Source organism: Dicentrarchus labrax, unplaced genomic scaffold (assembly GCF_905237075.1).
Source record: "Dicentrarchus labrax unplaced genomic scaffold, dlabrax2021, whole genome shotgun sequence".
Classification (NCBI taxonomy): domain Eukaryota; kingdom Metazoa; phylum Chordata; class Actinopteri; family Moronidae; genus Dicentrarchus; species Dicentrarchus labrax.
The window spans coordinates 25,603,224-25,629,356 of record NW_026136713.1 but is presented as its reverse complement, the minus strand read 5'-3'; the positions used below and the strand labels follow the sequence as shown (position 1 = coordinate 25,629,356).

The following is a 26,133-nucleotide window of genomic DNA, read 5'->3' as shown; positions in this document are numbered from 1 at the left end:
TCACAGCATTCACAGATACTTGAGACAATTAATCATTAAAGCACAGTGATGTGTTATATACACATAAAATTAACATTTTATCTTTTTTATTAACTTATTTTTTAGGAAGTCCAAACATAAAGTACTTGGATTAAAGTTGGATTGAAATACATTGTTTAATTAAGAAATAAATAAAATATATAGATACAAAATAAAAATATTTGCTCTGATAACACTGTTTTTCATCATTTATCATACATTTAGACTATTATTAGTATTATTATTATTATTATTTTAGTAGTAGTAGTAGTAGTAGTAGTCAACCCCCCCCACCTCCTGCTGTGTCCCTCTCAGGTTTATTATCAGGGGAGAACAGACATTTACGTTGACAAAGCAAGTGTGAAATGTAAACAAAATATTTGCATAAATAGAACAAGTGCTCTCCACAGGGCTCGTTTAGTGCTAATAGGCTCTTCTATACCATCAGACTCCACAAAGCCACCGCACCCAGCATCTCCTCCACTGAGACTCAAACTATACAGCACTCACTGTTAAAAGACTATTAGTTGGCAAAAGTACAGTGTTTACTTCAGTAAATGTACAGATCATTGTGTAAAAAAGTTTGGCATTTGGCCCTAAGCCTCTTCCGTAATCATGTGACCAATGAATGAAATATAATATGAAAAGAAGATGCTGCGGTTGTGTTATGTGCCAGCTTATCACACGTAGACCACACAGTGAAAAAGACACGTAAATCAGATGATGAACGCCAAAATCTGACGCCACCAGACTTAGATGACTATTATGAGCTGGAGCTCCACTGCTACCCTGATCAACTACATAAATGTGTTACTCCAGTGGATGTAAATACTGATTAAACTTCACTCCACTGAAGTAAAAACAAAAAAGTACAAACTACTAACTAACATCATTCTAGTGCTCATATAACAGTTTGACCTCCAGGAGGAGCCACCATACTATTACAGTTTTTTTTCCAATTGCTAAAATAAAATTTTACAAACTAGGCTGGTTTTATCAAAATACTTAATCCAACTCACAAAACCACAAAATACCTCATATATCCTGCAAAACGAAGCTCTGCAACCAAAACTACATAGAGCATTATCAAAATCAAACGTTTGTACCAAATGACACACACTTCATTCATATTAGCAGATGTTTGTCTAACCAACTACACACTGTTGGGCGTAATGAAAAGCACTCTCATCTTTAGTATGCTTTGCCATAATACTAAAATAGTTCAAATTGTAGAAAATTCTTTAGATTGTTCACATGCACAGAAATATTTGCAGATACACACACACACACACACACACACACACACACACACACACACACACACACACAGGCTGTTGAAACATTTATTTTTAAATTTTTCATCAAACAAGTCAGTGCAACATATGCACAGCAGATATATTTACATTGGAGTGAACAAAAATGTGCTCACAAAAAAACAGTAAACTGAAAAATGTGCAGAAAAAATATATAAAAAACGACCTGTGGTCTTTTTAAAGTGCTTCCTTCCTGATTGAAGTGGTAACAATGAACCATTGAGGTGTTTGTCCAGGTGGATCATATATTGGCCAATTAGCTCAAGTAGTGTCATTTTGAATGGCAGAGTTTTGAAATGTGAACATGTGACTTTATGTCAGATTGTTGTGTCTTATGCAGAGAACCTTCAGTGCATTTAAAAATGTATGTAAAGCAGAAAATGTGTTTAGAGTTTTGGAGACTTGAGAAGAGGTTTTGCTCTCTGTGTGTCAGTTTAAATAATTGTGCTATGTCATTTTAGTGTGTTAGCAATTGCAAAAAAACTCCTGAACCACAACTGGAAGCTGGTTTCACAAGAGCGGAGCTTGGTAGCTGAAGGCTCCTATTCTAGTGGAGCAATAGTTTGTGCTCGGGCCCTAAAAATGATCCCTAAGTGACTCATCAAAACATAATGAATATTAAAGAGGTTGAATCAGGAACATGGCTGCTTTCTGTGCAGGTACAAAGGGGTCACACCTGAGGCCTGAGTGTCAGAGCGCCTTCAAAAACCCTCCTGGAGCTCAGTACTGGTTCTCTCTTACTAATGATAACTTAAGTTTTCTTCTTTGCATAGTTAAATAATTTGTTATTTGGCTTAGTTGTGTCCCTCAGTAGTTCATTAACCTGAAATAAATCCATTATATTTATAATGAGAGTTATTTCTAATATTATTTTCACCTCATTGGAACGATTCAGATCCTTAATGTGAGTGAAAGTATTAATACAAGACTGTAAATATTAGATTATTCTGACTCATGTTTTAATGTAAAAGCAGGTTTTTACTGTTGAACTATTTTGTTTTGAACTGCAACTAATGATTATTTTAAATTATGGATTAATCTGCTGGTTGTTTTATCCATTAATCCATTGATTGTTTGCTTTGTAAAAATGATGAAAATAGTTACCCAGAGTTAGTCCAAAGTTACTCCTTCACAACGCGTCAGTCCAAACCTCAAAATTATTACAAATACATTAAAATTATTACAAAAATTCAAAGTGATTTGTAAAGGTGGAACCATGAGTTAATTTCATGTCAATCAATTCATTTAAAAAGCGACTGACGGTTTCAGTTCATTTATAACAAAATCTCCTATTTCATAAACATTTCTTATGTTTTTTGTGTGAAAATCAGCGAAATGAAGAACAATTGTTCCCTCTGAAATCAAGTAAAAGTAGAAAGTGGCATATAAGATAAACTCAAGTACCAGAAATATTAAAATAATCATAAGAAGAACATTTCACATATAACAAATATGCATTATATTACAATATATATAGAAATATGAAAATAGAGTCTCAACCATGTACATAATACAATATATAAAGATATATAAAGATATACATAACACATCAGAATACTATGTTATATGACAAACAGGAGTATAATGAATAAATAGTATTAATGAGTATTGATAATGTTTATATTGAGAGCTGAATCCTTAATAAAGCAGCGTTAGTGACACAGTAAAGTCAGCCTTCAGGTCATATTCATTATAGGCTATTATTAATATTGTCTTATGGTTATTTAACTCCCTTTTTATTTATGGATTTTATGTTGAAATTGTGTATAAATGTATTTAATAATCATTGTTTCTGATGTGTGTCTTTGATATTATAAGAAAGTCAATGAACATATAGCTTTGTATGTAGTTGTGACAGTTTGTGGTAGTTTATATGGAACTTGGGGGCTATGTATGAGCCTTTGTGCTCTGACAGTGCTAGATCAATATCTTACACATTTCAGATTCTAATAATATGATCTAAGTTGTATTATAAATAAATAAAGAACAATTGTGGTAAATTAATGACACACTCAGGTTCAGGAAGTGTAACTCAACCAGTATGCAGTTACCAACGGGAGTGTGTTTGCAGGTACCAAAATAACTCCCGTTTATTAAATAAATAAGAACAGCAGTTGGATGTTTTTACTTTGGTTCTCTGAACAAACATCTTCTCTTATTGTTAAACTCATTTTAGTGTGTTTCTGATGTATTTTAAAGGATTTATAAGAGAAATCTGAAGGAAAAGACCCGCAGCAGAGCCTCTCACGGCGGCCGATGTGAGAGGTTTAAAGGCTTCCCAAACTAAATACAAACATCTTTAAAGCTTTATTTGACTTCCACATGTAGACAAACTTCTCCGCTATGATTGCAAATCATTTTTATACTTTAATGGGTCCTCCAGGTGTGTATTTTCTACATTTATTGGCGAGGAGAAAACACAAAGTGTCTGAGTATTCCTGGCGCAGTGGCGAGCGGCGGGCTGAGTTGAGTCTCCACGGTTCTCATGGTGTGTTTAAGTTCCTCCCTTGCCGGAGATTTCTCCATCAGTCATATCGGACTAGTCGAGAATTGAATCTACACGATGGCAGAAGTCGCACCAACCGCCGCCCCGGCTGCCCCAGCCAAGGCACCCAAGAAGAAGGCCGCCAAGCCCGCCAAGAAGAGCGGACCAGGAGCCAGCGAGCTGATCCTGAAAGCCGTGGCCGCCTCCAAGGAGAAGAAAGGAGTGTCTTACATCTCCCTGAAGAAGGCGCTGGCCGCTGGAGGCTACGACGTGGAGCACAACGCGGTCCACATCAAGCGCGCCGTGAAGAGCCTGGTGGGGAAAGGAGCCCTCGTCCAGACCAAGGGAACCGGAGCGTCCGGGTCTTTCAAGGCGAGCAAGACCGCCGAGAAGCCCAAGAAGGTGGTGAAGAAAGTGGTGAAGGCGAAGAAGTCTCCGGTGAAGAAGGCGGCCGCCAAGAAGCCAACGGCCGCCAAGAAGCCCAAAGCCAAGGCGGCGACCCCCAAGAAGGCGAAGAAACCTGCCGCAGCCAAGGCCGTGAAGAAGGCGACCAAGAGCCCCAAGAAGGTGGTGAAGAAGGCAGCCGCCCCCAAGAAGGCCGCTACCCCGAAGAAGGCAGCCAAGAAGGCGGTTAAACCCAAAGCCGCTAAGCCCAAAGCCAAGAAGGCAGCAGCAAAGAAACCAGCGAAGAAGTAAACAACAACCTGATCTTCATCAACAACGGCTCTTTTAAGAGCCACCCAAATCACAGAGAGCACTTTTCCTGTTTGTCTGATTTACAAAGTGGTTCAAATGTGTAAAATATAATGTAGTTTTAGTTGGAAATATAACGGAATTAGGATAAAATCAGGTGTTCTGATATAAATCAGTGGGATTTATAATCTAATCTGGCAGTTTGTAGTGAGGAGAGGACAGAGTGCAGACTGTATAAAGATTATATAGATAATATAATAATTTATAGACATTATAGGACTATTACACTATATTGAGAAACTTCAACATTTTAATAACTATAGACCATCTCATTCATGTTGCAGGTACATCAGTGGATTCAGTGTCAGTTGTTAAAACCCCAAATATAAATGAGATTATACAGTGTTTATAATACAGTTTTATATTGAGTCTTGATGAGGACAGAGAGAACAGACAGCCTTATATTAGATATATATATATATATATATATATATATATATATATATAAACACACACACTTTTAATTAAGTTGGTGACATGTAATTGTAATTAGGGTTGCAGGTAATGTTTGCAGTCTATAACACAAGTTATAAATTGAGTCATATTAATATTTCAGCTGGTCTGAAGACTGTTTATAAATATTTATTATTATTACTTTCAGGTTTCGTGTTTATCATCCATGTCCCTCAGATCTGCTCAGTATCAACAATTTACACCGTCAACTTTATGATTAATATCTGTTCATATACTGTAATCTCCTTTTTCTTTTTTACTATTTCTTCATTTTATTTTTTGTTGCTGTGTATAAAACACAAAATACAGTTAAAGTAACATGGTTCATATATGAAAAACACAAAGACAAGGAAAGTCAAAAACAAAAGGTATGTAGTTAGTTTGAGATAATATATTTTTATATAATAATAAAATGTATATTTTCATAATGATGTAAATGCTGTTGTCCTTTTTCAGGTGCTTTTGTTTTTAAGAATCTTTAATAAGTAAACAAAACAACAAATACAAGACAAATGAAAAGCTCAAAGAGTGAAAACAACAACAAAATCAGGTTTTATTCTTTTTATTTATATTTGTGGCATTCAGACGCCACTGACTGTGGACAGCTCCTAATCTTCCTCATCAGCCTAAAAACATTTTATTCTGAATTTACTTTAAAGACTGTGTGGATGGTGTCTAGCAGTGTAGTTGCAGATTGCAACGCCCTCACCTCACCATCTCTTTCCAATTGTGTATGAGAAACTACGGTGGCTGCAAAAGGCCCAAGCTAGAGCCAGTGTTTGGTTTTTACCCTTCATAGCTACTGTTGAAACACAGCGGACTCCATGAATGAGTACATTTCTGCCAATACGTCCTCATAAATGTTATACACCGCACCGATAACAGATCAATAATGAGCCTATAATCTAGTATTTTTACACTATTACTGTTTAATTGCATTATACTGAGGTGCTTCTGTTACTCAGCCTAACCTTTCTGATATAAACGGGCTGGACAAAATAATATATCCTATAACAGAAAGCACAAAGCTAGTTTAGTTTTGGAATAAGTTTAATTCTTACTGACTGTATCAGTCTTTTTTCTGAAGTCATAACATAAAGAAAATTAAGAAGATGTAAAGATAACAAGAGAAGCAGCTTTAATAGAGTTATTTAACAGAGTAACCAAAGATCCTGATATTACACTGCACCTTTAACATTGCATAAATCATTGCAGTTATTATTTGATTTATTTTCATTCAATTTGATCTGTTAAATCATTTTATTTAAATCATTTACTATATTTATTCTGTTTTAATTTTATCATTACACTATTTGATAAACATATATTTTGTTGGATGTATATTAAACAAACAAAATAAGTATTAGTGCATTTTATTATTAAATGGCTTTTTTATTTGTCACGTCTTATTTTGGTAAAATCACGGATACTGTAGGGAGTCTACGTGCTACAGTAACTTGACGTGGAGCGTTCTGATTGGCCGATCGTACTGCCGCTGTAACCGACCAATGAGCGACGGCGGAGGTCTCTATATAAGCCGGGCCTGTCAGCGAGGAGGTATTCAGTTTTTCGGTAAACTAAACAAGCAACTTAAACATGTCTGGAAGAGGAAAGGTCGGTGGCGGAAAAGTGAGGGCGAAGGCAAAGACTCGCTCCTCCCGTGCTGGACTCCAGTTCCCCGTCGGCCGTGTCCACAGGCTGCTGAGGAAGGGAAACTACGCTCAGCGTGTCGGTGCCGGAGCTCCGGTGTACCTGGCCGCCGTGCTGGAGTACCTCACCGCTGAGATCCTGGAGTTGGCCGGAAACGCCGCCCGTGACAACAAGAAGACCAGAATCATCCCCCGCCATCTGCAGCTGGCCGTCCGCAACGACGAGGAGTTGAACAAACTGCTCGGTGGAGTCACCATCGCTCAGGGAGGCGTCCTGCCCAACATCCAGGCCGTCCTGCTGCCCAAGAAGACCGAGAAGGCCGTCAAGGCAAAATAAATCTTCATCAACAGAAACAACACAACGGCTCTTTTAAGAGCCACCCACCTTCTTCTACAGAGCAAACTCCAAACAACTTATCTTTATCAAAATGTATAGGTCTTTACTAAATGTAGATATTTACATTTTAATCACAATTCATACAAATGAAATTAAACCTTCACACACATGCAACTAATTGTGTAACAGTGACATCTGCTGTTTACTCAAAGCAGCTTGTGGCGCCAAAACGAGACAATAGAGCCATGAGTTTATATTTTTATAGGTTTTTTTTCTTAAACATTAATCACTAGTTCTTTATGAATTTCCCCTTGAGAATGAACCATTTTTGTTACATGAGCCTTACAGGTGACAACAAGGCTGCATCTACGATTCATGACATCTACAGTTTATATAGTCCTATTTACAAAGATTAAACTATCAAATGTTACACTTTAAAAATAGCATAAATATAAAAGGCATGAAAGCAGTGATTAATCACACAATAATACATAAAGCAATAAGGAACAACAAGGTGAAGAGAGATACTAGCTACTTTACATTATGCTCGGTAAAAAACAGAAACACATTTGTATTGAATGTTTTATTTATATTTGGAACCAGTTTAACCGTCTCACCATGCTCGATTCTCAGTGTTATTACCAAAATCAGATGTTTATTGGTTGTATTCAACACATACAGGATATAAAATAATCCCATTATTATGTCTTTTATTGATATATGTAAAAAAAATAAAACAGGAACGAAAGGAATCACCTGTTATTCAGGAGCCAACTCGTTAATATTTAGTAATATATTGACCAATGATGAATTAATTAATTACTGTTGACAGGGAGTAATAATAATTAGAAGTAAAGTAATACTTTTTTTTTTTAGTATTGAGTAACTAGCCCAACACAGTAACATACCGGATGGACAACTTCTCTGTATTTAATCACTTTATTGCTTATTATACAGTTGTTTGTGTTGTTTTTTAATGTGAAATCTCAATAAAGTTTAATAAATAAGAAATATTCTCAGACTTCTGATGATAAAACATTTATTGATGCAGGTATGAAGTAATTCAAACTATTACAGTTTTGTCTTTGGATGTGGCTCTGCGTATTAAGGTTGTCAGAATATAAAAGGCCCTATAGTGAAATATTTATTGCTCCTTAGTGAATAAATATAATGAATCATTCCCATATAGTGTTCATATCATATTGGAGATATGTGAATATTCCTGAGTGAGACAATAATATTGTGACACAGGAAATCAGGACAGGACACCTACTTTATCAATTACTTAATCATCATAACCACTATCAATGGATATGTACTTATTACTTATAATACATTATGTACTTATTATTGATCATCAGTAGATATTTAAACATGATTGCCCATTACATCACCTGTGTGACAGGTTTTAATTTGAGTATCAGTTGATGCAAATTTCACATCCATTGATTAATCCCAATTAAGTTAATATACCGGCATATTAATAATAATATCTAACTGCACAACTCAGAACAGTCTGGAATCATACTGAAATAAAAATAAATGAATGAATATTCTTGGTGAATTTGGTGACTTGACCTTATTATTAAAATGTTTTTGCTTTTATAGAAAATTATTATTTATTATATGTTATAATATTTATTTGAAGGCTGTTTTTCTGAATCGGAAGTGCAGCGAGTCACAGAGGAACAGGAATAATGGCGGGCTGAGGTCGAGCTGCCTGTCTTCACATACGTCCGCAGAGTGGATGTAAATACGGGCGCTCCTGAGCAGTTAACCATCAGTTTCTCTTCGGACGAATCTTGACTCTAACAAAATGTCTGGTCGCGGCAAGGGAGGCAAAGGACTCGGTAAAGGAGGCGCCAAGCGTCACCGTAAAGTTCTCCGCGATAACATCCAGGGAATCACCAAACCCGCCATCCGCCGTCTGGCTCGCCGTGGCGGTGTGAAGCGTATCTCCGGTCTGATCTACGAGGAGACCCGCGGTGTGCTCAAGGTGTTCCTGGAGAACGTGATCCGTGATGCCGTCACCTACACCGAGCACGCCAAGAGGAAGACCGTCACCGCCATGGACGTGGTGTACGCTCTGAAGAGGCAGGGCCGCACCCTGTACGGCTTCGGCGGTTAAACCAACGACTGACTAATACAACAACAACCCAACGGCTCTTTTAAGAGCCACCCACATTGTCTGCAGAGCTCCGTTCTGAGTCTGAACACACTGTCTATAGATTATAAAGACTTTAGAATAGAATACCTTTATTGTCACTGTACACTCTTGTTGAGATTAGAAAGCCAACTTTAATAGTGCAAAATAACAATACAATTATCAAAATATACACAATACAAACAGGGCATAAAGTAATGGTACGAAAGAGGAGGTAAGGTACACAGAAAAGGAAAATGTCTAGCAGGCTGGAAGGTGTAAATCTGGGCGCCATTTTGTCTAGTCAGTCAAGTAAGGTGCTCATGTTCCTGTGGTATCTAACCAGAAGAGGGGGTCTGCCACCAGTTTTCCAACACACATCTGGTCTTGAGGGGGTCATTGGAGCAACTGATGGTGCCACATCAGGATGCCACCGGCCAGAGGACTACATGAACAGGGAGTCCTACTACTTCTCCTCCAGGGGATTGTGAGTGCATGATGCCCGGCTGCTGCGGTCCTCCCCATTTTTCCAAGAATGGCAGGAGAAGCTGGGGGATTACCGTCTGCTGGGGGATAGTGCTTACATCAGTCAGACTTTCCTCCTTTCATTTTCATTATCATTTTATACCTTCACAACTTGCCTTGATAGGATGTGAAGAACACCGACGTGGATCTCCAAGAGAGGAAGATGGCAACGAGTAGGAAGTGGTGTTCCAGCAAAGTTTTGGCAAAACCAAAGACTTTACCAAGTTAAATAGATGCTTCTATCTACTTCCCATATTGCTGAAACTATTGCTGTGTTTTGTAATAAACGTGTTAAACCTTACATTTGATGTTTCTTTATTTATAAACCAGTTTATTTAATGGGGGGAAATGGAAAGGTCACATTCAGACTCAGTGGGCCATTCAGTGTCACTCTTATGTAAATACCTTCAAGTAAAATGTAATCAACATTTCTTTTCATTCTGAAATCTTTGGCCACAACTTATCTGACGGTTGATGGTTCATACTATTTGTGGGTGTGACTGCAGTGAGGTGCCTTTGTAACTAAATACACTCAGGCTTGGATGAGTCAAACAATATGTGTGTTTATTTTAAGACAAAAAGTTATAACAATTATAAAAGTTATTATTATTAAAATGATCTCTGTTGTAGGCACATACATTTAAATACCAACAAATCTCCGTTCTTGTGTTGGAAAACATTTATGAATTATTATCAATTTAAACATTTAATGACTATTTAAATGTAATTTACTGTTGAAGCCATTGTCTGTGATTGTGATGGATGTATTCTCTCATATGAAAATACATTTGCTTTCATATTAAAGTTAATATCTTCTAATATCTCTGAATCGACATCATGAACAGAGTAATGAGTTATGTAATCAGTATACAAAGAAGGTAGAAATTAGGTTATTTAGCAGGATTACATTTTAAAATACATCATTTTTTCTTTAAAAATAAACTTAACAGCAGAAACATTTCTGATGCTAAAAATCTTGGTTTCCATTTACTTATCTGAGGTCACATTGTTGTCTTATAAAATACACTAGGATCAATACTTCTTATTGATATTTCTTTTCTCTTGTCTTTATTTACATATTTGTTGTTGAGGTAATCCAAAAGTAACTGTAACTTCATTATTGTGATCCTACATTTTTGAGGTTGTTATAGTTCATCATTAGTTATACTAAACTAAAACACTATAAACTAGGTGTGAAAAATAACTTTAGTTTACTGGAATAAAAAGACCAAGTGAAACTATTTTGTGTACTTACAAAACTAAAATATATAACACAAAATTCAATTGAAAACAAACATTAAAAGCAACATAAAAACTATAATAACTCTGACGATTTCACAGTATCCTGCAGTTTGTTACACAAAGGAAGAAATGCTAAGATTGTTTATTTCTGACTTGAATAAAAAAAATAATTTCATAGATTGAAAATATCATTTTTGTCAGAAATCACAAAAAATAATGTTTTGGTGTCGTTTACCTTTTACCTTTATTGAATATGTTGATATTTAGGCCAAAAATATTATACAGGTGTTTTTTATATGGAGGATTTTAAAGGCTGAAACTAAATATACTGAGATTTCTCTTCCTCTGGTCACCTGTTGGATCTCTGTGTTATTCTGCAGTGTAATCAGAGTGAATGTTGTATTCCTAATGTTAAGCAAACAACGGCTTCAATGGTTTCATCGTTATAATTACAAATTACCATTTTATTTCTATGAGTTTACAAGTAGCATTACTTAAATGTAGTTCCCCTACATCTAAATGTCATTCTACAACCCTGCTGTTACATTATATTATATTATATTATATTATATTATATTATATTATATTATATCATATTATATTATATTATATTATATTATATTATATTATAGTTTTGTTAACAACCACAGATATGTGGCTCTTGGAAGATGTCGATCATATCTGGCTGAGAAAGCTAAATACAATGTAGGACAATAAAATATCAATAAAAAATGAGTTTAATTAACATTTAAAAGAAAATAAAGCACCGTGTCTGTCTGCAGAGATAAAATGAAGTGAAAATCCTTCTGCTTTCACTTTAACCAGCCAAATAACAAGCAGCCGTGTAGCGTTTCGAGACTTCCGCATAGTTACTCGCTGACGCAAGGACAACCAACCAATGACAGAGCGGGGACAGCGCAGGCTCATTTGCATATTGTGTATTTAAGAAGAACCAGCCCACCATCTCTGACTTGTATCTCACTTGAACAGCGAGTAACTCATCATGCCTGATCCAGCACCGAAAACAGCGCCCAAGAAGGGCTCCAAGAAAGCCGTGACCAAGACCGCCGGCAAGAAAGACAGAAAGAGGAGGAAGACCAGGAAGGAGAGCTATGCTATCTACGTCTACAAGGTGATGAAGCAGGTCCACCCCGACACCGGGATCTCCTCCAAAGCCATGGGCATCATGAACTCCTTCGTCAACGACATCTTTGAGCGTATCGCCGGGGAGGCCTCCCGTCTGGCTCACTACAACAAGCGCTCCACCATCACCTCCAGGGAGATCCAGACCGCCGTCCGCCTGCTGCTGCCCGGCGAGCTGGCCAAGCACGCCGTGTCCGAGGGGACAAAGGCCGTGACCAAATACACCAGCTCCAAGTAAACGGCTCCGCTTCCTCCCAACATCAAACCAAAGGCTCTTTTAAGAGCCACACACTTTATTCAGAAAGAGCAAAGTTTCATCATGTGTTTCATAACTTGCAAGATACTAAACATTTTAACTACTTTGTTAAACCTCACTAAAGAGATCCCATATTTGCTGTAATTTTATTTAAACTAATAACATTCTTTACTACAATATTTTAATGGTAAATAAAAGATTTTCTGCTACCAGTAAAGAAAATGCCAGCACTGCTTCTGACATTAGATATTATATATTTTATAGATGACTGAGGTGAGACTAGTTTGCTCTAAAGTAATACAGGGAGATGTCTGGCTTTCCACTGCCAGAGGTTTTAAAGATGTATTTGGAAATTAAATATAATACAATCACAGGTACATGTTCCTCTTTTATAGCTTATGGAGCCTTATATAGAATATACATATGATGGTGAGGATTTGGACTTTCTCAACAGCACTAGACAAATATTTTTTAAATAAACTCATAGGAATATTACAGCAATAAAGTACATCAAAGGTTGCTTAAGAAAATATAACATAATTATAAAGTCATTATAACCTCTAGAGCTCTGTGAGGAAACTAAAGAAGTAAACTAGTTTTACACAATTTGGTGTTTTAGGGTCTCATTTCAAGAATAAATCTGGTTCTCAACCTTTTTTTGGGGTCCAAACCCCCGAACTGACCAGTATTTGATATACTTATTCTGTAATTCTGTACTGTAGATTAACAGTTATTCTTGGGCTAATTTTGATCAATTAAAATTATTAAGCCAGATGTTTTCCAGAAGAAAGTAAAAAAAGAAATGTGATTCACCAGCAAATGACAATTTACAATGACTTAAACAATCAATTAACTATGAATATTGTTAAAATCTCAGGTTTAAAGATACCAATGAGGATATTATTATTATTATTATTATTATGTATTAACCCTATTAGCTAACCCTAACCTCACTCTGATTTCTAAATACACTATCTCCTGTCTTAAATACTTTTTACACACCAGTTCAAATACTAATTTATTCTATATTCAATTTTTATAATTCAGGATTTTTAACCTGTCATAGAAAGTGTATTTACATAAATGTAGTACTTATATTAAATAACAGCAGTCAGTTGGTGTGTGTTAATTTGCTAATAATATGGATTTGTAGGATAATAACAAAGCTTTGGCAGTGTTATATTACTCACTATCAGCCGTTGGGGCGGTTAGTTTGAATTTTCAAATTTCTTTTGTCTAATAGAGATCGACTATATCACGTGCTTGCAGGGGACCAATCAGCGTCCGCGGCGCTCCGGCTCTGCCTATATAAGGCGGACTGAAACTCAGTGGAATCATTACTACTTCCCTGAAGTAAAGGATCGCAGTTACCGATCAACAATGGCAAGAACCAAGCAGACCGCCCGTAAGTCCACCGGAGGCAAAGCCCCCAGGAAGCAGCTGGCGACCAAGGCCGCCCGTAAGAGCGCCCCCGCCACCGGCGGCGTGAAGAAGCCCCATCGTTACAGGCCCGGTACCGTGGCTTTGAGGGAGATCCGCCGCTACCAGAAGTCCACCGAGCTGCTGATCCGCAAGCTGCCCTTCCAGCGCCTGGTGAGGGAGATCGCTCAGGACTTCAAGACCGACCTGCGCTTCCAGAGCTCCGCCGTCATGGCTCTGCAGGAGGCCAGCGAGGCGTACCTGGTGGGTCTGTTCGAGGACACCAACCTGTGCGCCATCCACGCCAAGAGGGTGACCATCATGCCCAAAGACATCCAGCTGGCCCGCCGTATCCGCGGAGAGAGGGCTTAAATATCCTCCACACCCTGAACGCAACACAACGGCTCTTTTAAGAGCCACATACTTCAACCTGAGAGCGGCGGTTCCAATATTATCTAATATATAGATCTGTATGGAAACATTTTAATGTACATAAGCAACGGTAGAGACTAACGATTTCTTTAGTATTACACATTATTTAAACTTGAATTGCATAGTTAACAAGACACCACAATAGTCTATGCTGACAAATGTGTGAAAGATCTGTGATCAGAAATATTTTTCTAATTCATTTCCCTTAATAGAAATATCAACAGTGGTTTTATCTTCACATATCTAATAGATATAGAAAAGATGCAGCATGTGTGTATATGAATAATATGCACCAATCAGCCCTAACACTGAGCAGTGTATTGATAACACCAATTATTAGGGCTGGGAGGTAACAGGCAGTGTGGGGATCTGAGTGACTTTGACAACATTGGTCTGGTCTGTTGGTGTGGGATCAGCCAGGAGCCCCAGTGCTCACAATGTATGTAGTTATATATTTTGATTTCCATTAGAAATTCAGATATAGTTAATGGTCACTCACATCATTTTGTCACCCAGTTAAACTGAATTTACTTCCTTTAAAGTGCTGTAAGCGTTCATGTGAAAGATACAAGAAGTTGAATACAAAAGACAAAGATAATATTAAAACTAATACATTTCAATTATATACACACAATGCAAATAAGTAATGCAAGGAATTGATGTTACAACATAACTTTGTCAGACCCGACTCAGGTGTAGTTTGAGGCAAGAAGCAGCCACGTACACTGAACAAAATGGCGCCCAGATTTACACCTTCCAGCCTGCAAGACCAGTTTCTTTCTCTTCAATGCTTGTGACATCGTTTGGTACTCTGTAGGCCTAAACATAACTGTTAACTAAATGTAATTGGCTTTGGTTGGGTACGCCATAATCACTTATAGATAATATATTGTGACACTAGACTGTTTACAATGTGTGTTCAGACTCAGGACGGAGCTCTGCAGACAGTGTGGGTGGCTCTTAAAAGAGCCGTTGGGTTGTTGTTGTATTAGTCAGTCGTTGGTTTAACCGCCGAAGCCGTACAGGGTGCGGCCCTGCCTCTTCAGAGCGTACACCACGTCCATGGCGGTGACGGTCTTCCTCTTGGCGTGCTCGGTGTAGGTGACGGCATCACGGATCACGTTCTCCAGGAACACCTTGAGCACACCGCGGGTCTCCTCGTAGATCAGACCGGAGATACGCTTCACACCGCCACGGCGAGCCAGACGGCGGATGGCGGGTTTGGTGATTCCCTGGATGTTATCGCGGAGAACTTTACGGTGACGCTTGGCGCCTCCTTTACCGAGTCCTTTGCCTCCCTTGCCGCGACCAGACATTTTGTTAGAGTCAAGATTCGTCCGAAGAGAAACTGATGGTTAACTGCTCAGGAGCGCCCGTATTTACATCCACTATGCGGACGTACGTGAAGACAGGCAGCTCGACCTCAGCCCGCCGATAGTCCTGTTCCTCTTCAAGATGCAGACTGTGACTCACTGCACTTCCGATTCAGAAAAAAAATCCTTCAAAATAAAAGCAAAAATACGTAATTCATTTAGTATTGCAAAGCACCTTAATCTGAAAATATACTTTAGTCACTTCTTACCTACTACAATTACAATTTAACAATTTACACCCAACATACTAAAAACTTTACTAAATAAACTAAATTAATTAAAAGATTAAATTAAAGATTAAAAAAATTAAAATTAACTAAAAATTTGATCTCCTGCTGTTGTTTGTGTAATTATAATATTCACTGTAAAATAAACCAATTCACCTCATTAAACCCCAAAAGGTACAAAAGTATTAACATAGTGGGAAGTATTCCCCTTTATTATACCAAATGTTTTATTAGCTGAATGAGCTATGATCTGTTTTTTGTTTTTACACACTATTATTTATCACTGATGTTTGGGGTCAATCTCCCTGTTAGACCTCTGATTAACATTTATAAAACTCCAATAACATAAATCCTAATTGACTATAATTGAGAGGTGTACTATGCCAATTAGTCAGCTAATTAAAAGACACTTAATTAAGTTAAAGTAACTAGTTAAAAGTGCAACCAGCTCCAAAGTAAATAAAAAACAAAACATGAATTAAAGTGTACAAGAAGCAGAGATAATTTATGTATTTATACACATTAAACTAAAGTGTATACTCATTTCTCTATGCAGCACCATATAGGTACATGCATTACTATTTATAATTGGGTTTTAGACACCCTTATTATACATGTATATATTTTCTTAAGTTCAAATTCTATTATTGGCACTAATTCATGTTAATCTTATTAACTCTTATGTGAGCTTCATTCATTCCTTTAATATTCCCTCTATGGTTCCTGCTTTGTGTAAAGCAAGTTTGGGCTTGATTTTATAATTTATTCTGGAAGTATTGTTTATGTAGCTTAGGCACCACTATTAAGGGTAATTATAGTTTCTGGGGCAAAACATTTAAATGTTAAGTGTTACCTGTTAATTATAATTAAATGCTTACAACAATTAGAGATCATATTATATTAATGTGATTGCAGGAGTTTGCTCTGTAGAAGAAGGTGGGTGGCTCTTAAAAGAGCCGTTGTGTTGTTTCTGTTGATGAAGATTTACTTTGCCTTGACGGCCTTCTCGGTCTTCTTGGGCAGCAGGACGGCCTGGATGTTGGGCAGGACGCCTCCCTGAGCGATGGTGACTCCACCGAGCAGTTTGTTCAACTCCTCGTCGTTGCGGACGGCCAGCTGCAGATGGCGGGGGATGATTCTCGTCTTTTTGTTGTCACGGGCGGCGTTTCCAGCCAACTCCAGGATCTCAGCGGTGAGGTACTCCAGCACGGCGGCCAGGTACACCGGAGCTCCGGCACCGACACGCTGAGCGTAGTTTCCCTTCCTCAGCAGCCTGTGGACACGACCGACGGGGAACTGGAGTCCAGCACGGGATGAACGGCTCTTTGCCTTTGCTCTGGCCTTTCCGGCTCCGGTCTTTCCTCTTCCAGACATGTTTAAGGTAGTTTTCTTCTTCGGGATGAAGTTGAATGTCTCTCCGCCGCCAAACCCCTCCTTATATGGCCGCCAGCGGCTCCGAGCTGGTCGTTCATTGGTCAGATGGAACGTTAGTGTGATCGTCCAATCAGAAACGACTGCGTAAATACACCGTAACGATCACACGACTTCCGCCCGCAGTCTGTGGGACTACAAAATAAGACATCATAGAAACCGGTAAATAAAAATAAATTCCTTTAACAAAAACAAAATCTATGGATCGACTTCAAGAGGATGGTCAGGTTTCTGAATGATACACATTATATATCTTTGTATAATGTTTATGATGTGTGTTTTCTCAGGTCGTTTCCTTCTTAATTAGCACACATGTCCAAAATTATTTCCAATGTTCTTTGTGTTATCTATTATATGTATTGATTTTTGTATGTAAATGACTCTAATACTACAGTTTCTGGTACCTGACAATGTTCACAAAGACCAGTTGGATGATCAGATTATTGTGTCATGTTCTTAATGTAGTTCATCACTCTCAATCTATTATCACCTCCGTGTTTCTATTTCCTGCCCTATTCCCACAATACCAGCTCTATTTTAAATTGAATGCAAATGACTTCCCTCTAACTCCTGATCCCAGTGCGACTGCCATTTCCCTCTTATTTTGAAGGTTTAATACAGATGTGTTTTCTTTTCTAACAACTTGTTTGACAGGTTTGTCCACTTTCTCATTACCCAGAATTCCTGTATGAGCAGGGAGTGAAATGAATGTGACCTCAGTGTCTTTATTTCAAATAGTAAGAGCTTGTAAACACTGGATTCACCTGATTTAAAGATTATATATACACAGTTCATTTGCCACGAGATAGTTCTCTAGAGCACCAGCTGCTCAGGCAAAAACAAAACAAAATAAAACTAATTCACCCATCAAAGTTGTTGTTTGTTCCACTAACAGTAGTTGTTGTTTGTTCCACTAACAGTAGTTGTTGTTTGTTCCACTAACAGTAGTTGTTGTTTGTTCCACTAACAGTAGTTGTTGTTTGTCCCACTAACAGTAGTTGTTGTTTGTTCCACTAACAGTAGTTGTTGTTGTTTGTTCCACTAACAGTAGTTGTTGTTTGTTCCACTAACAGTAGTTGTTGTTTGTTCCACTAACAGTAGTTGTTGTTTGTTCCACTAACAGTAGTTGTTGTTTGTTCCACTAACAGTAGTTGTTGTTTGTCCCACTAACAGTAGTTGTTGTTTGTTCCACTAACAGTAGTTGTTGTTTGTTCCACTAACAGTAGTTGTTGTTTGTTCCACTAACAGTAGTTGTTGTTTGTTCCACTAACAGTAGTTGTTGTTGTTGTTTGTTCCACTAACAGTAGTTGTTGTTTGTTCCACTAACAGTAGTTGTTGTTTGTTCCACTAACAGTAGTTGTTGTTTGTTCCACTAACAGTAGTTGTTGTTTGTTCCACTGACAGACTCAGGTTGTTATTGTCAGTGTCTGACAGCATTATGGAAAGGATCCCTACAGAGATAGACCTTTAGTTTAACCACAAACAGCCGTAATATCACTATCACTCTCCACCAGACTCCAGAGACACAAACACTCATTTTACCTTCAGATCATCGTAACTTCATTCAAAGTGGACAGAAACAGAATAAAACTCATTAAAAGCGTCTCTGTTAGTGTTTCCAACAATCACCAACTCTGGTTTGGTGGAAATAAATCCTTAATTCACCGACGTAGATGATAAAAACAGCAGTTTCAGTCGGAGCAGACCGGCTATGGAAACAAACCACAGAGAGGCTGCGATACAACACAGGCAGAGGGAGAGAGACACCATGTTTACATTTAAGTAAGTTCTGATATATAGTTTAAGGTCTTATCTATCTATCTATCTATATATATATATATATATATATATAGATAGATAGATAGATAGATAGATAGATAGATAGATAGATAGATAGATAGATAGATAGATAGATAGACTTTATTAATCCTCAAAGGGAAATTGGGTCGTTTTAGCAGCCAGGTACATTAAAATACAATAAAATGCAATAGAATAAAATACAACAATAGAATAAAATACAACAATAGAATAAAATACTTGGATAGAAAATGTATTTTTTTTAAAAAGATAAAAGATAAGGAGGTAGGTAAGGTTTTTAGTTTTTAGTTGCAAGATGGTGGTAATAGTACTGATGACATGATGGTAGTGTTATTGTTAATAACAGTATATAATGATAATATTAATAATATAATAATAATATGTATATATAATATGATGAGTGAACAGATATACATGAATACACATAGATATTATACATTGATATTAATATAATGTAAACATGTGTCATATATTCAGCCTGTGCAAGGTGTGCAAACATACATACAGTAATACATATACTCAATATAAATATATAATATGTACACACATATATATACACAAGATACACATATATCACCTATAATCCAGTTTATGTCCCAGCAATGACAAAGAAGTCTTTATTCAGGTATTAATGGTATTTTAGAGTTCCCTGAGGTTTCTGAGGTCAGTGCTGTTCAGATAAAACCTGCGTCTGTAGATCCACTTACAATTATTCCAAACTTATTCTAAGTATATTTGCAAATCTGATCACAGGTTGTATATGATTGTTTATTGATCATTTCATTTATCTGCTTTGTTTCCAGGGATGCAGAACTAGTCTCTGTTTGAGTATCTGAGTGTAACTGCGTCTGTTTTTACACTCAGAGATACAGAGACGGGTTTATGGTTTACAAAATAAAAGTTTAAATAAAATGAAGACATTTGTCGGGTTACATGCATTCAGAACGGTTTCTCTTAATAAAAGTTTTATTCACAGCTTCTTAAACGTGGGGCTCATTTTCTCTGTTAATCGATTAGATGTTTGTTCTATATATTAATATATACATATTATATTAATATATATATATATCTTAATATAATATATTAATATATATATTAATATATATATATATTAATATATATATATATATATATATTAATATAAAATATATATATATATTAATATATATATATATTAATATATATATATATTAATATATATATATATTAATATATATATATATATTAATATAATATGTATACTAAAGCTGCGTCCAATGAGACGCTGTAGTGTTTCAGTGTTTCTGAGGCCTGATGTGTTACAGACATCTAAAACCTTTATAACTTTATTACTTTATAACTTTATTACTTTATTCAGTGATTTTGGTGAAACTGCTTCAGATTTTAGGGAGAAAATATTTTCTTCTTTTCAAAGTTTTACAGAGGTCAGAGTACAGATCAATACAGATCAGATCAATACAGATCAGATCAGAGTAAAGTGACGTCCAGGCAGTATTATTGATTAGAGTATTGTTTAGTAAAGTGTATAATAATAATAATAATAATAATAATAATATAATAGAGCTCTATAGTAAAGTGCAGTAGAGTGATAATGAAGATGAAGATGATGAAGCAGATGAAGATGAAGAAGATGAAGAAGATGAAGATGATGATGATGATGAAGATGAAGATGAAGATGAAGATGATGAAGATGAAGATGATGATGATGATGATGATGAAGATGAAGATGAAGATGAAGATGATGATGAAGGATGAAGATGAAGATGAAGATGAAAATGAAGCAGATGAAGAAGATGAAGATGATGATGATGATGATGATGATGATGATGATGAAGATGAAGATGAAGATGATGATGAAGCAGATGAAGATGAAGGTGATGAAGATGATGAAGATGAAGATGAAGATGAAGCAGATGAAGATGAAGATGATGATGAAGGCTCAGGGGTCAGAGGCGAAAGGCTTCCCAGCATCCTCGCTGATTGGCGAAGAGATGTCGGCCATCTTGGATTGTAGCGGGGAAGAAAGATTGATGCGGTAAGCTTCTTCTTTTTATTCCTTTCGTTTATTTTTACCGGCAGCGACTTTCTGAAAGCTCCCGCAGATCAAACTGCACTCGTGTGAAAGCTGCGGCGGCCCGCGGCGGCGACCGGAGGCGGGAAACCCGGACCTTACCGCGCGGCAGTCCGGCGTTTCTTTCTGTTGTTGTTTTGGGGAACTAACCGACGGAGGCGCAGCAGGCCCAAACCCGAACGCAAACACAGCCGCCCGCCGGTTCCCTCTGCCCGGCGGCCCGGTGGCCCGGCGGCCCGGCGGCCCGGTTGCATACACACACATCTTAACCGGATTTTTGTGCTCTCCGGTTGAAGTTATAACTTCGCTCAGCAGCTTCCGTAGGGCCGTTATTACGTCGCTGTTAGCCGCTTAGCTCTCATGCTAACGTCCCCATGCATTCCTATGGAATTAGCTGTTAGCTCCGTTGGCTACCTTTATTAGCTTCCTGGCACATTTGCAGCTAACAAGGAAATGCCTGCCGGTAGCTCTTCTTTGTGTGAGGCTCATAAATAAAACAAAGACCAGGAGAAGCAGGTAAACTCGTGCTGTGAAGAAACCTTCGGGTAGTTTTAAAGACGCGATTAGTTTGACAGATTATCGAAGCTAGCGTTAGCTCACACGGCTAACGCTAGCTAGCCCTTTCTGCGACAATGCTGCAGCTTTCAAACAGCAGCAGCGCGTACAGAGCACTCAGCTGGTGGAGGAAAGTCCACTGGGCTTTTATTGGTTCTAACACACCGACCTGCAAGAAATAAAACACATTTAATTTAACGTTACAAGCGTGTAAGCGCTCAGTTAGCCGTTGCTCCGGAGCTAACGCTGCTACACCGTGGGCTACTGCTAACCTGCTACAGTAAACAAAAGTAATCCTCAGATCGATGATCGAACTGGATCAATATCCGCGATTCACAGGCTGAACAGAGTCTGTACACACAATGTTAAATATGATAATGTGTGATACTCTCGTGCAGTTGTTTTAATTATTATTGTTATTATTATTATTATCTCACTGATGGACTTTACTGTATTGTGCTGTTTTATTTTATTGGAAGTAATTAAAATAACTTGTGCTGCACAATTAATTGCAGGATTATGAAAATCGTCATATGCAAATCACAGGAAACACAAAACTGCATTATATTATTCTATATATATTATATTATTTTATATATATTATATTATTCTATATATATTATATTATTCTTATATTATATTATTCTATATATATTTATTATTCTATATATTATATTATTCTATATATTATATTATTCTATATATATTATATTATTTTATATATATTATATTATTCTATATATATTATATTATTCTATATATTATATTATTCTATATATATTATATTATTCTATATATATTATATATATTATATTATTCTATATATATTATATTATTCTATATATATTATATTATTCTATATATATTCTATTATTCTATATATTATATTATTCTATATATATTATATATATTATATTATTCTATATATATTATATTCATCATACATTACATTTTATTCTTAAATCTGGAGAGGATTTGTGGGCCAGGACATCTTTCAAACTAGTGTACTTCATTATAATGCTGTTTGTAATAAACTTTACTTTTATTAAAGAACTGCAGGTTCTGTGATTTGGATATTGAACATGGTCGTATTGCGATTTCAATAATAATTAAATTAATGGTGAAGCCCTGAACAAGAGTCCCATAAACACTGAAGACGTACCTGTAATAAACCTGAGACTCTTCATCAGGAACCCTGCCGTGTTACAAAAAGGAGAAATAACGTGGAGTAAATGTTTTTGGGCGTAGCGGTTTATAATGTGACTGTTTGTGAGCAAGTGACAAAAACTCCTGGAAAATGATTAAAGAGAGTGGGAACGCTGTTTATCGATAAGGTTCAGGTCAACATATTTACTGGGGTAGAGCTGCTTTAACGATTAGTTTCAGTGTGTTTTAGTCTGGAAGTAACTTCTCTCATTGTCTTGTGAATAATTCTGAAGTTAGAGACGTCCCACTAACAGACCAAAACCACCAAAAAGTATTTTATTGTCATTGCAGGCTAAGAAGAATATAAAATATAAACATTTACCGGCTTCAACGAGAGAATTTGGGCCAGTTTTGCTTAAAAATGTCACAAACATTTAATCAAAGTAGAAGCTTATTCGCTCGACTTAAATGATAAAATAGTTCCCGGTTGCAGCTCCGTCTGCTGTCATTGTTGAACTCCAAACACCGGTGAGGCTTCGTGTGAAAGTCTCTGTGTTGTGACGTGACTTTCACACTAACAGCGTGGTTTTGAGGCGGAGAGGAACCCGTGTTTTGGCTGCGGGTGTCTCTCTGTTAACTCGCTGATACGAGTCTGAGGTTGCAGTTTAATCTGAGGTCAGTGCTGTTCAGATAACACCTGCGTCTGTAGCTCCGCTTACTGTCATTCCACACACTTTACAAGTATGTTTGCAAACCTGATCACAGGTTGTATATGATTGTTTATGGTTTACAAAATAAAAGTTAAAAAATTAAGACAGATTACATGCAGTCAGAATTTAAGTTTCTCCTGATAAAAGTTTTATTCACATCTTCTTAAATGTTGGGGCTCATTTTCTCTGTTAATCAATAAGTTGTTTGTTCCATTAAAAATATTCAGTTTACTGTCACAGAGGAGCAGAAGCAGAAAAACATCTGCATTTAAGAAGTTGAAATCAGAATATTTGGGCATATTGTCTTTTAAAGTTAGTCAAAATGATTAATCATTAATCCTTGCAGCTCTAATTTGGAGACATTAAATACTGACTGTTCCCTCTTCCTCTTCCTCCTCTTCCTCAGGTGACACGCGGTATGTTTGGTGCTAACCGGAAGAAGTTTATGGAGGGAGGGATAGAGAGCGACTACGCGGACGACTCCAGCCTCTATTACACCCAACAGTCCATGTTCCCTCCACACCGCGCTGACAAAGACGTGAGTTAAACTCTTGTTCAGTTACATTTTTATCAGTATTTGACTTTTAGTTTCGCTCTATAACTGCTGAGATTATATAAAGTTAGTTAGTTGTTTCTCTGTATTTTAATGTGAGTCATCTTCTGACTGTGGTTTTAACATTATTTAAAATATTAATTTTTATATAATTGTTTCCCACATTCTTCCAATTCTTGTCACTTTGAACTCGACTGTAGTCTCAGGGAGGGTTTATATTGTCAAACCTTGATACACTTTTGGTAGAAATGCACAATAATTATCCTCCGATAATGGGAAATATATATTATTGTAAATTATCAGGATATAATTAAATTACAGCTGATATTTTATCGTTTGAATTTATTGTGAATTCTTATGCAAAACGATCAATATACTTTATGATCTATGAAAGTGTGTTTGTGAAGTTTTGTAATGAACATATGAAGAGTGAGAACAGTTTGTTGTTAACAATAGTGATGTCAGTTAGATCTGGTCAGAGCAGATTTAAAAGATCCATTAAATTACATTATCTTAATATTTCTCACGTTACAAACTTCTTTAAAACACAAAAATGTGAAATTATCGTACAGTTTGGTACCAACGTTTTAAACTTCTTTTACTTATAGACATTTAATATTTGAGACATTTTAGTTAAATAAAAATATAGTTTATATTTGTCAAAGTAAGTAACAGAAAAAAGGTTTGAACCAACATTAGTATTCAACATTTAACCCCAGTGACACTTTCTGCTTCTCCAGAGGACGTAAACCCACTGCAGGGTCAAACTTTTGTGTTTAAATAAGAAATTTAATTTGATTTCTTAATATATACAATTTTAACAAAGACCCACAATCCGACCAGCAGAACAAAACTGATGATGTTTTCAGGACGATATATAAAAGATGTTTCTGTGTTTCCTCCGTCTTCAGATGTTGGCGTCTTCCTCTGCTTCCTCAACGGGTCAGCTGTCACAGCTCGGAGCCAGTTTATATGGCCCGCAGAGTAAGATGAGCCCACACACTCTCTCACCTCCTCCTTTATCTTTAATGTGTGCATGTGTTTACATTCAGATTATCTCCTCGCTGATAAGTGTCGTAAAGCTCAACCTCTCGCTCTCCTCGCAGGTGCTTTGGGGTTTCCCATGCGGAGTATGAACAGCAGCGCGGCGCCTCAGTTAAGTCGAAGTGGGTTGAACCAGTCTGCCAGCCAGCTCCCCAGTCACGCCAGTACACAGAACACTGGCTCGATGCACACGCCTCCCTCGCCGAGCAGGTACGCACGCACACACACACACACACACACATTTATGATGTCCATCTGTGGGTGCTCAAAACATGATTTACTTATTTTATTTAATCTAACTGAACTGACATTTTAGAGATAAAGACGGTTTTATTTGCTCACTTTCAGATGATTAATACCTTTTGTTTATTCCTGTAGACGTTTTGTCACAAATACACATGATAGATTTTATAAAGAAAGAAAAAAACATGAGAAAATAAAAAGTAAATTGATCAGTTAATTTGGGGTTTGTAGTCTGATTTGCATCCCGTCATCTTAATTTAGTATTATTCTACTTTATTCTTCTTTTTAAATATATTTTAACATTAAATCGTCTGTTTATATCTTTTTTGTAGTGCTACGTGTTGTTTATGAATATATATAAATAATATTTAATATTGTTATTGATCAAGCTTCATGGAAGTATTTGACAGAATTTATGTGTAATATTTTATGTAAGAATGTTTATAAAGTTGAAATTCAGATAAATCTGAGCTTTTCATTACTTTATTTCCCATATACTTCCAACAGAAACCCATTTAATCTTTCTCCACAACCACTGTGATACTGATAGAATATTTTTACAGTTTATATGCAGATCATTAGGCTTGAGGATATCATTTCTATATTATAAACCTCTGATGAGGCTTTAAACTCGTAAATATAAAACACTCAGACTTCTTGGATCGTATATCCTCGTAAACCAACACAGTAGCTGCTTGTTTTCAGTCTTGGTCAGACACGAAACCTCAGTGTTGCTGTTTTAATATCTGACTCCTCGTCTTCCTCTTTCTCTCCACAAACCTCAGAACCGCCTC

General features: G+C 36.8%; 7 protein-coding genes across 14 annotated transcripts in view; 5 read left to right on the top strand and 2 right to left on the bottom strand.

Moving 5' to 3' along the window:
* Positions 1-3,868: 3,868 nt before the first annotated feature.
* On the top strand, positions 3,869-4,966 carry LOC127374628 (histone H1-like). Its single transcript, XM_051420191.1, has one exon. The coding sequence runs from the start codon at positions 3,895-3,897 to the stop codon at positions 4,510-4,512; it is 618 nt and encodes a 205-aa protein (XP_051276151.1). The 5' UTR covers positions 3,869-3,894; the 3' UTR covers positions 4,513-4,966.
* A 1,610-nt stretch (positions 4,967-6,576) lies between these two features.
* LOC127374657 (histone H2A-like) lies at positions 6,577-8,019 on the top strand. The gene has a single exon (XM_051420274.1). The coding sequence runs from the start codon at positions 6,619-6,621 to the stop codon at positions 7,006-7,008; it is 390 nt and encodes a 129-aa protein (XP_051276234.1). The 5' UTR covers positions 6,577-6,618; the 3' UTR covers positions 7,009-8,019.
* Positions 8,020-8,595: 576 nt separating this feature from the next.
* Positions 8,596-14,791, top strand: LOC127375142 (histone H3-like centromeric protein hcp-3). The gene is made up of 3 exons (XM_051420974.1): positions 8,596-9,134; positions 11,935-12,272; positions 13,563-14,791. The coding sequence occupies exons 1-3, from the start codon at positions 8,825-8,827 to the stop codon at positions 14,106-14,108; spliced, it is 1,194 nt and encodes a 397-aa protein (XP_051276934.1). The 5' UTR covers positions 8,596-8,824; the 3' UTR covers positions 14,109-14,791.
* LOC127374660 (histone H2B 1/2) lies at positions 11,883-12,694 on the top strand. Its single transcript, XM_051420277.1, has one exon. The coding sequence runs from the start codon at positions 11,922-11,924 to the stop codon at positions 12,297-12,299; it is 378 nt and encodes a 125-aa protein (XP_051276237.1). The 5' UTR covers positions 11,883-11,921; the 3' UTR covers positions 12,300-12,694.
* LOC127374662 (histone H4) lies at positions 14,764-15,713 on the bottom strand. The gene has a single exon (XM_051420281.1). It carries the CDS (start codon positions 15,482-15,484, stop codon positions 15,173-15,175), a length of 312 nt encoding a protein of 103 aa, XP_051276241.1. The 5' UTR covers positions 15,485-15,713; the 3' UTR covers positions 14,764-15,172.
* A 240-nt stretch (positions 15,714-15,953) lies between these two features.
* On the bottom strand, positions 15,954-17,163 carry LOC127374658 (histone H2A-like). The gene has a single exon (XM_051420275.1). The coding sequence runs from the start codon at positions 17,140-17,142 to the stop codon at positions 16,753-16,755; it is 390 nt and encodes a 129-aa protein (XP_051276235.1). The 5' UTR covers positions 17,143-17,163; the 3' UTR covers positions 15,954-16,752.
* Positions 17,164-20,947: 3,784 nt separating this feature from the next.
* LOC127374523 (CCR4-NOT transcription complex subunit 2) overlaps positions 20,948-26,133 on the top strand; it is a 13,742-nt gene continuing 8,556 nt past the window's right edge. For 4 of the 8 annotated variants that reach the window (XM_051419952.1, XM_051419949.1, XM_051419951.1 and 1 more), the window contains exons 1-5: positions 20,948-21,052; positions 23,906-24,037; positions 24,964-25,036; positions 25,159-25,306; positions 26,125-26,133. The exon at positions 26,125-26,133 is cut by the window's right edge and continues 303 nt beyond it. In XM_051419952.1, the coding sequence (XP_051275912.1) occupies positions 23,918-24,037; positions 24,964-25,036; positions 25,159-25,306; positions 26,125-26,133 (350 nt within the window). In that variant the 5' untranslated portion in view covers positions 20,948-21,052; positions 23,906-23,917. Of the gene's footprint in view, positions 21,053-22,664; positions 23,465-23,905; positions 24,038-24,963; positions 25,037-25,158; positions 25,307-26,124 lie in introns of those variants that run through there. The other 4 variants (XM_051419954.1, XM_051419955.1, XM_051419953.1 and 1 more) reach the window with 2 other exon arrangements.

Bases quoted from the DNA above. Each gene is read 5' to 3' on its own strand.
- LOC127374628 (XM_051420191.1), top strand. From the start codon at position 3,895: ATGGCAGAAGTCGCACCAACCGCCGCCCCGGCTGCCCCAGCCAAGGCA.
- LOC127374657 (XM_051420274.1), top strand. From the start codon at position 6,619: ATGTCTGGAAGAGGAAAGGTCGGTGGCGGAAAAGTGAGGGCGAAGGCA.
- LOC127375142 (XM_051420974.1), top strand. From the start codon at position 8,825: ATGTCTGGTCGCGGCAAGGGAGGCAAAGGACTCGGTAAAGGAGGCGCC. The intron at 9,135-11,934 runs AAACCAACGACT...TGCCTGATCCAG, and splicing joins CCTGTACGGCTTCGGCGGTT to CACCGAAAACAGCGCCCAAG. The intron at 12,273-13,562 runs GTGACCAAATAC...TGTCTAATAGAG, and splicing joins TGTCCGAGGGGACAAAGGCC to ATCGACTATATCACGTGCTT.
- LOC127374660 (XM_051420277.1), top strand. From the start codon at position 11,922: ATGCCTGATCCAGCACCGAAAACAGCGCCCAAGAAGGGCTCCAAGAAA.
- LOC127374662 (XM_051420281.1), bottom strand. From the start codon at position 15,484: ATGTCTGGTCGCGGCAAGGGAGGCAAAGGACTCGGTAAAGGAGGCGCC.
- LOC127374658 (XM_051420275.1), bottom strand. From the start codon at position 17,142: ATGTCTGGAAGAGGAAAGACCGGAGCCGGAAAGGCCAGAGCAAAGGCA.